This window comes from Oryctolagus cuniculus, chromosome 12 (assembly GCF_051225735.1).
Source record: "Oryctolagus cuniculus isolate XC-2025 breed Fujian yellow rabbit chromosome 12, ASM5122573v1, whole genome shotgun sequence".
Lineage (NCBI taxonomy): Eukaryota > Metazoa > Chordata > Mammalia > Lagomorpha > Leporidae > Oryctolagus > Oryctolagus cuniculus.
The window spans coordinates 109,407,424-109,421,798 of NC_142878.1; the positions used below are offsets into that span (position 1 = coordinate 109,407,424).

The window sequence follows — 14,375 nt, forward strand, 5'->3', positions numbered from 1 at the left end:
AAAAAAAAAATCCCACTAAAACATCATGCTGAGCAGCTGGCCAGGCCCAGTGTGGCTACAGCGCCCCCTGCTGGCCATGTCTGGAGTGGCCCTCGAGGTAGGCAGAGGGGGAAAGGAGCCCCTCAGGTGAGGTGTGGGAGGGGCTGGGAGCAGCTGGGCTGTGGGGCGGATGCGGGAGTGGGGCCTGTGGGGCTCAGAGCCAGGCTGGACTTACGTGTGAGAGCAGGCGGGCGGGGAAGAAAACGCAGGCCGAGCCACACCTGCCCGTGTTAGGAAGTCAGAAGGTCGCAGGGGCCCAGTGAAAACGCACCCCTGGGAGGGAACACAGCAGCCGCGGAGGCAGCCCAGTGTCCCACACTGCAAGTCCTGCCCACACCCCATAACCTTACGGGGTCCCAGCCTCCCCCCACGGGAAGCTCCCAGGAGAACCCTCTCTGCCCAGCACCCGGTGGGCTACCCCGCCGGACGGCAGTGGGCAGTGAGACCTCGGGAGGAATCTCAGCTGTTGCACCCCCAGCACACCCTGTGTCCAGGAGAAGAGGGTGGGGAAGGAGAAGCGGCGGGGAGACCCAGACCCCGTTCCCTATAAGCCCCGGTCTGAATGCAGACTGCACGCTCAGCTCGTCCCGAGACACCGGCCCGTCCTGCTGGGTGCATTGCGGCTCCCAGCCCTTCCCCTAGCCGCCGGCCTGGCCCGCACTGCGCCATCAGACTGGCCTCTGCAGGTGGGCTCCTGGCTCCGCTCTGGGCTCCCCCAGGACCCCTAGGGGGGTTTCCTGAGCTCATCCTTTGCCTCCCTGGACATGAGATCCTGTGTTTTTTTTTTTTTTTTTTTTTTTTTTAAGCGATCTTCCCACATCGTCTCCCTGGTTTGCAGGGGTCCTGTGCAGTACTTGTGACCCGTACAAGCCCGTTTCACAGAGCCCAATGTGCCAGATCAGGACCACAGGCTGCTGAGTGGGGGCTGAACCGCAGGCCCCTGGCTTCCAGCCCAGCCCTGAGACCTCCTGGTTAGGGAGCGTGGAACCTGCAGATGAGGGGCCCACGCTGTGGCACAGCGGGTAAAGCCCCCACCTGTGATGCCAGGATCCCATATGGGCGCCAGTTCGCGTCCCAGCTGCTCCACTTCCAATCCGACTCCCTGCTCAGGGCCTGGGAAAGCAGCAGCAGATGGCCCAAGTGCCCGGGCCCCTGCACCCACATGGGACACCCGGATGAAGCTCTGGGCTCCTGGCTTCAGCCTGGCTCCACACTGGCCATTGTGGCCATCTGGGGAGTGAATCAGTGGATGGAGGAGCTCTCTCTCTCTCTGTAACTCTGACCTTCCAACTATGCAAGCAAATCTTTAAAACAAACAAAAACTCCTGGAGACGAGGCACAGGTGGCACAGGAGGACTTTGAGCCTTTGGTCAAAGGGTCGAGCTGAGACGTGCAGGTGCCCTGGGCAGGCCAGCGGGGTTAAGGGTGGTGGCGCCGGGCAGTTGCATTAGCTGGCTGCCCACACAGGCCGGGGCGCGCAGTCCCCCGCACTGGTGCCACAGGAGTCCCTGCAGGTACCTACCTGGGAGGCTGCCTCTGTGACGTCCCACACGCGCATCACGCCCCATCACCAGCGTCCCTGGCCTCCCTGTCTGCCGAACGTGGGACGCAGAAGAGGAGAGCCCCCTCCCCTCACCAGGCAAGAGGCCTCTCGTTGGCTCCTGTGGGGTGGCCCGAGCAGAGTCTATGATTGGAGCCTCAGAAATTCGGCTAAAACCCACAGCTTTATTAACGCCGGGTTCAGCATAAAACCCAACACCAGCCTTGCCTTGGGACAGCCGGAATGGGAACAATTCCTTAGGAGCCCCCAGAGGGTCCCCAGGGCACCTGCGGTGTGGGAGCAGAGGTCACGGGCCTGCGGCACTGGGCAGTGTGGGCAGTGGGGGACGTTCCCGGGCTGGGAAAGAGAGTGGAAGGCTCTGGGGGCCCAAGACCGAGGACGAAGCCTGGGTGTGTGTGGGGTGGGGAGGCATTTGTGTGGCTGGGACAAGGTGAGCAAGCTTCTCCCAGGGGCTCACAGTGGTGGTGGTGGGGGCAGCGGCTCCTGTCTGCTGGATGGATGCTCGGGGGGCCAGGAGATGTGGCCGCAGCCCAGCCAAGGCTGGGGGAACCCAGGCTCCGGGGGCAGATGGCTGTGAAAGGCACTTTGGGTACGCGTGGGACTGCAGGTGGTGCCCGTGGGAGCAGCGAGCAGTCCCCTGGGGCGATGGCGTGGGGATGGGAGAGGAGTGCAAGGACGCCTGTGGGGGTGGCAGGTGGGGCAGCTGGGGCCACTCAGAGCCCCCCTGGGGGGGGTGGGGGTGGCCTTGGACCCTGCATTGTCAGGTCCCAATTTTTGGACCTAACGACACCTGAGCCCTGGGAGCAGGGCGCTGGGAATGTGAGATGGGTGGGGCCTGGCCAAGGGAGTCTCCCCTTCTCTGGCCACCTCTGTCCCCATCGCCCACCGCCTCCTCTCAGCTCTGCTGGGCGGCGCCTTGTTCCAGGCTGTGGCCATCGACAGAGGCAGATGTGCCCTCGGACAGGCGCTGGAAGTAGGCGCTCAGAGCCTGCAGCCTGGGAGTGGGCAGGGCCGGGGCCGGCGCCGTGGCTCGCAGACCCAGGGAGCGGCAGTACTTCTCCAAGCCCTGCTGCGGGTCGCCGCGGTGCGCACTCAGAAGCTCCTGGAAGCTGGCCTTGTGCAGGGCCAGCAGGCGGGCCTCGGCCCGGGACAGGATGGCCGCCTGCACCAGCGGCTGCAGGGAGGAAAAGCACTGCATGCTGTGGAAGGAGTGCACGTGCCGGGCCAGCTGCCGGCCGGGAGAGACCTCCAGCAGGAGGCACAGGTCACGCATGGCCAGCACGGCTGCCAGGGCGCTGCCCTCGCTCATGCTTCTCGCCAGGTAGGTCTCGGCCAGGCTCTTGAGCTTGAAGCTGCTGGCTCCGGGCACGAGTTCGCGCACGAGGGGCAGGAGGGCCAGGAAGCCCGACACGGCCTCCTGGAAGGCCCCCAGCTTGTTCATGTCTTCCAGGGCCCGGAGGAAGACGGAGAGGCTGGGGCCCCACAGCGAGTAGCAGGCCAGGACGGGGCGGCGCATGGCGCCCAGGAAGCCAAGGAAGTGCTGCAGCCCCGTCTCCAGGGACACCGCCTTGGAGCAGACGCTGAAGGCTCCAGGCTGGATGAGCACCCGGAACTTGGTCTCGCGGTTCACGGCCGCCAGCTGGCTAATCTTCTGGGCTGGGCAGGAGAGAAGGGCAGGGTGAGGCCCCAGCTCAGGGGCGGCGCCTGCTGGGAGGGACCAAATGCGGCCTGGACGCCGGCTCTGACGGCCCTGGGGTAGGAAGAGGGCAGGGGCAGGCTGCCCAACCCAGCAGACCCGTCAGCTGCCACCCAGCCATGCGGGAGACCCCAGACTGCTTCTGCATGGCCCTCTGCACCCTGGCCTCCGGTCCCAGAGTCACTAAGCTCAGGCCGCCAACCCTGCCGGGAACGGGAATGCCAGACCTGCCCTGACCGCGCCACCCACAGAGCCAGCGCTGAGGTCCGCGGAAGCGCCTGCCCCTTCTGTCAGTCCAGCGACATGTTGGACCTGCAGGGCTTGCGGCTCAGGGAGGGGCGCGGTGAGGCCAGAGCAAGCCCGGGGAGGGGTGTCGTGGGGTCCTCCCACACCCAGGTGCAGGTCACAGAGGGGACCCCAGGCGAGGGGGTGTCCCGCCCCCTCAGCCAGAGCTCCCGGCCATCCTGACCGTGGCACGTGGCTCAGAGGCTAAGCTAGGAGGGGGCAGTCCCCAGAGAACGCACTTTCACTGTCGATCTTGAGGTCAAAGAAGACCAGGGGCCTGTCTTCTGCGTGGGGATCAGCGAGGTTCACGTCCGGGGCCCGCGGGGAGCTGAGGCCCTCCAGCTGGAGGTCACTGGACTCGCTGCTGCTGGTGTCCAGCTCTTGGCGGGGCTGCAACACAGAACAACCAACGGGTCAGGGGGCGTGCCTAGCGCACACAGCGCACGCATGTGCGTGTGGGGCGTCAGGAGCCGGCTGGCACAGCAGGGGCCTCTGTGTGCATGGGAAAGAGGGCACGTCCCTGGGTGCATGAGCCGGTGTGTTGCGTGTGAGGACTCGCGTGTAAGCCAGGCACGCACGCCTCAGAGTAGGGGTGAGGGGGAAGACGGTGCAGGTCGGCGCAGGTGTGGGTGTGCCTGTGCAATGAGGCGTGAACCTGTGTGGACACCCGCGGGCGGACGCGTGAGTGGACCTGCGTAGTGAGCAGGTGCAAGGGCGAGGCTTGGGGACTGCTATGCTGAGTGGGGACCGAGGGCAGCAGCCTCCCATGGAGCCCCAGCCAGCAGCTTTCCTGGTCCCCAAAGCCAGCTCAGGCCCAGTGCCCTGCGGAAGCAGAGGCTGGGGGAGGACTTCCCACACCCCCCATGCCACACCCAGGTGGGCACACAGGTCTCGGAGACGGTCGTATGGTCGCACCCTCACCAGTCCAGTGTGACATTTCTTTCCCACAAAACATCAGTGAAGTCATGACCGCCCCCAGTGAGCACAAAGTGGGGAGGGGGCCTCGCGGGAGCCGTTCACGGTCACGGACGGACGGATGGACAGACGCTTCAGGTCTCTGCAGAGCTGCCCCTGCCTCTATACACGTGGAGCTAGCGAGGAGTCTGCCCAGGCCTTGTGTGTCCTTGTGCTTGGCTGGGCCGTGCCGGCAGAGGCGGCCTGCATACGTCTCGCTCCCCAGGCCGGCGTGGCTGCCTCACCTTCCCGGCTTGTGTCCTACCCAGAAGGGGCCTTCTCCCAGGAGGCTCGGGCACCGTGGCTGGCTGGGGCGGCAGACTCCTCTGCTTCTATCCTGCGGCTCCCAATGCCTGTCCCAGTCGCCAGGCCCAGTGCTCTCGGCTCGGGCTGGGGTCCCTCCTGCCAACAGCCCCGGAGTGGCCTCCTCCGCCTGTCCATCCTTCCTTGTCTCCGTCCTCACGCTTGCGCCAAGCGGAGCCGCTCCTGCAGGCCTTGTCCCTTCGGGGGCCCTGTGCGGGTCTCACGCGCAGATCTGCCCCTGCCACGTGCTCTTCTCATCTTTGCGCCACGGCTCTTGATGGCAGCCACGAGAGCCTCATTTTCGGAGCCTGCGGTCGTCCCGCCTAGAAGTGACCTTGGTCCTGGAGCCGTGCCTCTGATGGGCCCCTTCTTGGGGCGGGGTGGGCGCCCCCTTTCCGTGGAGCTCACGCCGGAGGGGCTGGGGCCCTCCCTGCCCTGACTCCTCTCCCTTCAGACCCTCTCCGTGTGGGCCACCCCTTCTGTGAACACAGCCAGCGGCACCCTCACAGCACCCCGCCCCCATCCCCTACTCCCAGCAAGGCCCCAGGGGAGCCCTGGAGCAAGGACACAAGACTTCACCCAAGGGCCGGCACTGTGGCATAGCAGGTAAAACCGCTGCCTGCAGTGCCGGCATCCCAAATGGGTGCCGGTTCGAGACCTGGCTGCTCCACTTCTGATCCCGCTCTCTGCTGTGGCCTGGGAAAACAGTGGAAGATGGTCCAAGTCCTTGGGCCCCTGTACCCATGTGGGAGACCTGGAAGAAGCTCCTGGATCCTGGCTTCGGATCGGCGCAGCTCTGGCCATTGCAGCCAGTTTGGGGAGTGAACCAGTAGATGTAAGACCCCGTTCTGTCTCTCTCTCTCTCTCTCTGTGTGTGTGTGTGTGTGTGTGTGTGTCCTCTCTGTGTGTAACTCTTACTTTCAAATAAACAAATAAATCTTAAAAAAAAAAAAAAGACTTCACCCAAGGACAGTAGGCGCTTGGGCCATCTGGCACCTCCCGCTCTACAGATCAAGGTCACCGGGTGTGGGCGGGGCACAGAGCCCAGTGGGCATAAGGAGCTGAGGTTTGCCTGAAAGGGCAGCAGAGTGGGGGTGCAGAGGGGCCAGCCCAGTGTGGGCAGGGGAAGGCTCTGTAGGCTGTGCAGGGGGAGAGGCTGAGGGTTCAGAGAGAGAGGCCAGTGGGGTCATGAGCTGTAAGACGTGAGCAGGTGCAGGAATTTCTCCCACTCTATGGCCTGGGGATGCTGTGGGTAGGAAAAACAGCTCAGCCACGGCCCCCGGGTGCCTTCGAGTCAGCTGTGAGGGGACCTCCAAAACCTCGTGGGAAATGGAGTCCAGAGACACGAGTTCGGGGCCGACGCTGCTGGCCTCACGCCCAGTGTTTCAGCGCACGTTTCCCACGCGCTCCCTGCACTCCCCTCGTGCATCCATCACCCACCTCCCGCGGTCTCACAGCCTCGGCAGGCCGCCCATGCCCCCGTGCCGCTCCTGTCACCTTCCAGAAGCCAAGAAGGCTTGTCTGGGGAGTCCCCGTACCCCTCTCTCCTGGCATTGTGGCCCGGATGTACAAGTCAGCTCCAGTCCAGGCTGAGTCACCGACAAATGGCACAGGGACACCCCTGCACCCCCACTCTGGTTCGGTGGTCCAAACGCAAGGCACAGGCAACCTCAGAAACTCTCAGCCCAGCTCATGTAGTCTCTGCAGGTGGGAGCCACAGCTGCGGACTCCGACATCCCCTATGGGCACTGGTTCAAGTCCCGGCGGCTCCACTTCCTACCCAGCTCCTGATAATGCGCCTGGGAAAGCAGTGGACGACGGCCCGAGTGCTTGGGCCCCTGCACCCGTGTGGGAGGCCTGGAAGAAGCTCCTGGCTCCTGGTCTCAGCCTGGCCCAGCCCTGGCCATTGTGGCCACTTAGAGAGTAAACCAGTGGATGGAAGATCTGTCTGTCTCTCTGTAATGCTGCCTTTTAAGTAAGCAGCCGAATCTTTAAAAAAAATGTACGAGGGGGATCTCATTTTGTTTTTGTCTTTTAATGCTTTTTCTTAAAACACTGGGGCTGCTGTCATGGTTAATTTATCAAATATATACACCCAAAGACCACACAGACCAAAGCCATGGGCCCCACCCCGCCCCACCCCAGGCCCGCACTCTCTGGCTTGTTTAATTCTCCATCACCTGACATGTGTGTGTGCAGCTCCCTGGATACTGCCGGCCTGGGGCCCGCCTGGCGCTGCCCCGCGACTGCGGTCATCCCAGCCTCTCTCTCCACCCCTGCTTCCCAGCTCCCAAGATTCAGAGGGGGCTGGACCACGGGCGTCTCCGCTGGCTAAAACAGGGGGGCGCTCCACCTGGGGCTGGGCCTGGGCTTTATGCCGATGGCGACAGTTGGGGGAAGAGGAAGAGACGGCGGGTCTGGGGCCCCCAGGGGGGCTGCTGGGAGGCCACTGGCAGGGGGGATACATGGATAAAGAGCAGAGGGCCCAGGCCCAAAGCAGGAAGATCGGCAGCATTCGAGGGGGCAGAGAGACCGAGCGCGAGGAGGCGACCCGAGCTGAAGCGCTGGTCGGGACCCGGGGTGCCTGCCCGCGCTGCTGGCGTGCAGGGAACGTGCAGCCCAGCACACAGGAAGGACTCTGCGCGCGGGCTTCCTGCGGGATGAGGAGTGGGGCTGGACACAGGGCTGGGTCTTAGAAGCAGGCAGATGCCCCCTCTGCCCTCCCAAAAGCAGTGGGCAGGGAGGTCTGCAGTCAGGTGTCAGCCACTCCCAGGCCACCCGTGGCCCCAGCTGATGGCAAGGGTGGGACCAGGGCGGGGGAGTGAGCACAGCTCCACCTGCAGGTGGCAGCACAGAGCAGCCGGCCACGGATTCCCTGTGCCTCCCAGGGCCTCACCTGGAGACAGGTGGGCAGGGCCGGGGTGGTGCCCCTGGAGGGAGGCACAGGGGGAGGGCTGAGCTCGGGAGGGGCTGTGGTCAGTCTCAGGGCGTGGCTCTGAGGCGGGTACTTCCCGGCAAGGGTGAGGCGCAGGGCGTGGCCACAGGGCTGGCAGCGGGCCTGGTCGGGACGGAGGGTGTTGAGGTCACCCAGGAAGGCAGGACCTGGGTGGGAGAAGCAGTCCAGGAAGGAGCACGGGTGAGCCTGGGGCACACCCGAGAGCCAGCCCCTCAAAGCACCAGGGTGTGACCCAGCGGCAGCACAGCGGGTACAGAGGGCACCCCTGGCACGGGAGGAGGAGGGGACGCAGCGCCCCCAGAGAGAAGCAGGTGTCAGTGCAGGGAGGGCTCAGAATGAGGGTTCTCCAGGGTGACCATTCAACAAGTATTTATTGATGAGCTGTGGGCTGCCAGGTGGTGTGGGAGTCACGGGCCTTGTGCCAGGGCAGGGACGTGGGGCAGGGGGCAGCCAGGCTGCTGGTGGGGGCTCGGGCACAGTACTGTACCAAGGGCGGGGCGCTTGCTTCTTGGACCAAGAGGCCTAGGGAGCAGGGCCCTCAGTGTCCCCACCCAGCCCAGGGGTCCACGCGGCCATCAGTCCTTGACCAACAGGAGACAGGGACAGGAGCGTTTGACTGGAAGGTTCCAGCAGGGGGCAGCACTTGGGGCGCTCAGAGGCCCATTTGAGACGGGGACTAGGGCCCGGGCTGCTGGGGGGTTGTGGGGAGATGGGAACGCAACTGGGGAGACTTCCGGGGAGACCTGGACGTGGGTAACCCCCCAGAATGGGGGCTGGAATCAGGGGAATTCTGACAAGAGGCTGGGACGCTCCCCCATGGAGCAGGCTTCTCCCTGAGCAGCCAAGGGAAGTGGGCAGACCATTTCCTGAAGCCCTTGGCTGAGCGGGAGGAGCCCGGGGAGGGAGCGGCTGTGGGATCACCAGGCCTTGTGTACACAGGGGTGCGGACCGACAGCCCTTTCCAGGCCGACAGCAGGCTCCTGGGCTCAGGTGGGCAGGCGGGGGTCCCCGGCAGCGCCGGGGGTGGTGGCCTGATGAAGCGCCGTTCAAGTGGGTGGATACGACTGGGGGACACGTGGAGGCCAATGCCAGGGCCAAGGGGGAGGCGGAGGCGTGATAGGAAGCTGATCCCGCGGAGGCTGGCGGCGGGCGGGCGGGGAGGCTCAGCTTCCTGGAGGGCAGCGCTGCAAGGGGGAGCCCCCACCGGGGGATGGTGCGTGGCCAGGGCCGGCAGAGGGTGTGGCGTGGAGGTCCCCGGGGGCTCCAGGCCCTTTCCAACAAAGAACCCCAGCCTGAGGACTGGCCCAGGGCCACCCACGCCCCTCAGAGTCCCACTCTGTGCCGGACATGGTGGCAGCCCAGGCTCTGGCCTCACAGTCCCAGGGACAGCAGGGTCACCGGCTGCCGGCCACAGGCTCCTCTGCGATGGCTGGTCTGGGCCCTGGGCAGGGCTGCCGCGGGGGCCTCACATCCCTTCAGGGGCCCCCCCTGGCTGCCATTTACCAGGGAGGGGGGTCTTGTCCAGCCTGCCTCGTAGTGGATGTGAGACGCTGCACAAGGAGGTGGCACAGAGCGGGCACAGCCTCCCCAGCGAGGGCTTGCAAGGCGGCACCTGCCAGCAATTCGGGAGGAACAGAGGCTGCCGGGCAGCCCTGGGTGGTCGGAGAACTCCCCATGCACTAAGCGAGTCTGGGGGTCACCTGCCATGGCTGTGCCCCCTGGGACCGGGACCAGGGGAAGGCAGGAGCCCCAGGCCACTCACCGCGATCTCGGTGTCATCGGAGTCCTCTGAGCTGCTGATCACCACCACGCGCTCCTCTGAAGGGGGCAAGGAGCCGGCATTAGGTTCTGCCAGGGCTGGCGGCACCCTCCCGGGCCAGGCCAGGGGGGCGAGAGTGAGCCCCATGTGTGTGCGTGCCCGTGAAGACCACTGGGTCACATCTGCCTGTGCACACAGCGCCTCGTGTGGCTTCTCACTGAGCTTGGTCTACGGAGCCGTTGGCCCTGAGTTCACAACTGGCTCCCTGCGAGGGACGCCTGACCACGCCCCCAAGCCCACTCTGGAACCTTCTGCAATCCTAAAGAACTAAGCACCACAGGGGCCTGCAGTGCCAGCCTCCCACATGGGCGCCAGTTCAAGTCCTGGCTGCTCCCTTTCCAACCCAGCTCTCTGCTGTGGCCTGGAAAAGCAGTGGAGGATGGCCCAAGTCTTTGGGCCCCTGCACCCACATGGGAGACCCGGAAGAAGCTCCTGGCTCCTGGCTTCAGATCCTTGCGGCCATTTGGCGTGAACTAGCGGATGGAAGATCTCTCTCTCTCTCTCTCCCTCTCTCTCTCTTTGCTTCTCTCCCTGTAACTCTGCCTTTCAAATAAATACATAAATCTTAAAAAAGAATGAAGCAGTCAGTGCTCCGTCCCCACCCCCAGCCCTGTGTACTGGGTATGTAGAGTTAAAAGGAAGGCTGCCACGGGCTCGGGCCAGGGCGGAGAGCGGAGGACCCGGAACTGGTGGGCATGACCTCAACTCCTGCCCAGGGACTCCATCTCCCTGTATCCACTGGTGTCCATCAAAGACAGCTCAGACCAAGGAGATGCCCAGGTGGGCGGCTTTGCAGAAAACCGGGGGTGGGGAGGAGATAATGGGTAGGGACTTCATCGAAGTCCTCCCCGGGGGCAGGGGTCCAGGCACTGACCAATGTCTCCTGCGGGTCCCCGGGCCAAGCTGTGTGTTTCAGCTCCTCACCTCCCCGTACTGGAATCGCCACCAACTGTGCCAAGTGTGATGGCCTGGCCAGCTGTGGGCCCTCCCCGCACAGCTCTGTGTAGCTCAGAGCGGTCTGGTCCCATGAGGACCTCCCCCGCGCCCTCCCCCCCCACTCACCTGCCTCCTCCGGGTCATCGCCAGCCACGTGGTTGCTGTTGGCCGGGTCGACCTCTTCTCCGACGTTGGGGCTCCCGGGGCTGGGAGTCCCGTCCAGTTGGGGCGGTGACACTGCCTTGGAGGTGCTGGGTCTGGGCTGCTCCGGGGAGCTCTGGGCCGGCCTCTCCTTCTCCTCCGACTCCAGCTTGATCATCTTTTGCGGGCACTGGGTGTAACAGGACTTCCTCTTCCGGCCCACGAGGGTGCCGGAGTCCTCCTGCACAGGGGCCAGGGTCAGGGGCTGCAGTCACCTCTGCTTTTGCTGGTCCCCCGCCATCTCTTGCCCTCCCCCCGGCTCTCTAGACACGAGCTCTGGCTGCGGCCACCGCCAGCTGGTCTGTCATGGTCTGGGAGCAGCTCCCACTCAAAGGGTACAGGCCCAGGCAGGTGTGTAGCTGGCCAGGGCCTGGGTTTTGATCCCGCCCCCTGCCCCGCCTTGCTGCCTTGTCGGGGGGGGGGGCGCCCTGGGCCTTGGGGTGGGGGCGGGGCAGGGGAGGCCTCACCTCTGCACTGGAGGTGTCTCTGATGGAGAAGGCGTACAGGGGCACAGGGTGGGCCCCGGGCACCGACTGCACCACGGCCATGGGCGGCGCCTGCATCTTCTGTGCCTGCTCGGGCTGCAGAGTTGGGAGACGCCGAGTCAGAAATGAGCTGCCCTCGGCCCCAGCACAGGGCAGGCTCCCTGCGCCCTCCCCGAACTCACCGTGGCCACCCCTCCACCTTGGCCCTGACTTGGGCTTTTTGTGTCCTGGGACGGCTCTGGGCCCACCAGCGATGCTGCACTCACAGCTGAGTCCTGACCAGGAGGAAGCCCCCAGCGCCCCCCACCCCGGTCAGACCTGGCCCCCTGGGAATTTCACCCTGCCCCTGGCCAGCCGTTAGCCACTTGGAGCCTCAGTCGGCCTCTATAGAGGGGGAGTGGCTCAGGCACCTCACACGGTCAAGACGCCTGCGTCCCCCAACAGAGAGCCTGGATTCAGTTCCTGCCTCTGGCCCCCACCTCCAGCTTCCTGCCCACGGGCACCCTGGGAGGCAGCAGCCATGGCTCAAGTGCCTGGGCCCTGCCACTCACGCGGGGGACCTGCATGGAGTGCTCGGCTCCTGGCTTTGGCCTGGCCCAGCTGTTGCAAGCATTTGGGGAGAGAATTAGGAGATGGAAGATCTCTCTCTCCCTCTCTCATGAATAAATTAAAAAAATAATTATGCAAAGGCACATGCACACGGCCCGAATCCGTGCCGTCGACGCAGGCGGCGAGGAGTGGAGGCACACACGGTGTTCATTACTGCTCGGCCCGCGCACAGAGAGCAAGGCGCTGCAGACACAGAAGCAGGCAGGAAGCCGAGCTGCGTGAGGGGTGCGTGGGGCCTGGCCGCTTCTCGGGTGGGGGTTTCCCTGGGGGGGGGGTGGAAACATTCCAGAAGCACACAGATGGCATGGCTCTACAGGCTTGTGAGTGCACGCAGTGGTAAGTTCCAGGCTACATGGATTCCACCACCATTTTTTTTTTTCGAGATTTTATTTATGTATCTGAGAGGTAGAGTTACAGACAGAGGGAGAGACAGGGGCAGCCAGGACTAGAACCGGCGCCCACAGGGGATGCCGGCGCTGCAGGCACTGGCCCCACACCACACTTTTCAAATTATGGCGGAAAACGCAGGCAACCTGCTCTCATTATTGCCATCTGAGGCTCACGGAAAGGGGGCGCCGTGGAGGCGACACATGGGATGGGGCTGGGGGCCCCGGCCAGGTGAGGAGCCAGGGTCTCCTAACGGAAACTCCCGTCCCTGTCAGCTTTCCTGGGCCCCCGAGCCTGTCCGCCTGACCCCCGGCCTCTGCAGGAAACTGCTGAGCGTGGAGGGCTGGTACGTGGGGGTGCTCCCGGGCCAGTGCCCCCTGCCAGCTGCCTGGGGTGGTGGTCGCTAGCTCACGGCTGTTTTTTTTTTTTTTTAAGATATTTTTTGTTTCTTTGAAAGTCAAAGTTACTGGCAGCGGGCAGAGGTCTTCCATCTGCTGCTTCACTCCCCAGAAGTCGCCACAGCCAGCACCGGGCCAGGCCAAAGCCAGGAGTCAGGAGCCCCGTCAGGTCTCCCACATGGACTCAGGGGCACCAGGACTTGGGCCACCCTCCACTGCCTTCCCAGGCCACAGCAGAGAGCTGGATGGGAAGTGGAGCAGCCGGGACAGGAAACAGCGCCCATACGGGATGCCAGCGCCGCAGGTGGCGGCTTTACCGGCTGTGCCACAACACCAGCCACAACACCAGGCTGCTCTGAGCTTTAAACAGTCTGTCTTAATGTCTGTTTCTCTGTTCCACTTCTGTGCCGTCACAACAGGCAGAGGGAGGCAGAGGAAGGAGACCACGAGCCGCTGCTTGCCCCTGCTCTCCTGGTCGGGGGACTCTCGGGGTCCTCCCGGGGGTCTGTCTTCCACCTTGGGCCCACAGTCCCAACACAAGCAACCAAGCCAGCCCGTTCTAGCGGGTGGAGCCAGAACCCAACTTCCGCCTCCTAAGGCAGGCACGCAGCTCCTGCCGCCTGGGGCCGCCCGCCGGTGCCTGCCTTGCCCGCCCTTGCGCGCGCTCAGTCACCCGCAGCCACCTGCAGGCAAAGCAAGAGGCCTTGCAAAGACAGCCCCGCCTGCGGCTGCCAGCTCAGCCTGCATCAGCTCCCGCCAGAGGCCAGAGGCCATCTCAGCCCGCGCCTGCCCCCGAGACGGCCGCTCGCCCAGCAGCAGCAAGGGAGAAAGACAGCCGAGCAGGGGCACCCAGGCCCGCCCTTCCCGTTACTGCTCGATGGCGCTTCCTGGCAGATCTGTCCACCTGAGCCTGCAGGGGCAGGGAGCCGGCACGTGACGCACACCACGCACTGGCCAAGAGCGATCCCAACACTGCGGCCCCGACCGGACACAAGGCTGGAGGAGGGCCCAGGGCACTGCATGTGTGTATGGGACCATGAGAGTGGGTGCGGAAACAGGGAGGGAGAACCAGTCTCTGCTGTCTGCTTGCTCGCAGGGACCTGAGGAGCTGCCAGAGGGTACAGATAAAACGACTAAAGAGAGGAAGAGGGGCACGGGCACAAGTGGGGGCCGGGTGGGTGACACCCGGGGTCCACGGTCTCATTGCTGACCACGCGATCGTATCAAAAACAAAACAGGGAGCTGGCGTCACGGCACAGATGGCTGAACACCCGGCATCCCGTATGGGCGCTGGTTCAAGTCCCGGCTGCTCCACTTCCTGATGCAGCTCTCTGCTGTGGCCCGGGAAGGCAGTGGAGGATGGCCCAAGTGCTTGGGCCCTGCACCCCATGGGAGACCAGGAAGAAGCTCCTGGCATCAGCCTGGCCCAGCCCTGGCTGTTGTGGCCATTTGGGGAGTGAACCAGTGGATGGAAGATTTCTCTGTCTCTCCCTCTCTTTCTCTCTCTCTCTCTGTTGCTCTGCCTTTCAAATAAATAAATCTTTAAAATAAATACCTTAAAGAATAAATAAAATGCCCTCTTTCCCTACTTTTGAAATGGTGCACACAGGGCTGCAGGACCAAGGTGCTCAAGGGTTTGCCTTTTGCCCCATCCCCAAGTAACCAGGTGGGGCCAGGGTCCACCACAGCCCTCTCTGGGCCTTCCTTCAGCCTCTGTGAAGGGGGCAGTTAAGAGTCTACCCTCTC

General features: G+C 64.2%; 1 protein-coding gene across 7 annotated transcripts in view; it reads right to left on the reverse strand.

Annotated features, from left to right (window-relative positions):
• Positions 1 to 1,744: 1,744 nt before the first annotated feature.
• Positions 1,745 to 14,375, reverse strand: part of PML (PML nuclear body scaffold) — a 34,882-nt gene continuing 22,251 nt past the window's right edge. The window contains exons 5-9 of one of the 7 annotated variants that reach the window (XM_070053415.2): positions 11,218 to 11,331; positions 10,676 to 10,931; positions 9,557 to 9,612; positions 3,821 to 3,971; positions 1,745 to 3,256 (exon numbers count right to left, since the gene is read on the reverse strand). In XM_070053415.2, coding sequence (XP_069909516.2) covers positions 2,496 to 3,256; positions 3,821 to 3,971; positions 9,557 to 9,612; positions 10,676 to 10,931; positions 11,218 to 11,331 — 1,338 coding nt within the window. In that variant the 3' untranslated portion in view covers positions 1,745 to 2,495. The other 6 variants (XM_070053419.2, XM_070053417.2, XM_070053418.2 and 3 more) reach the window with 6 other exon arrangements.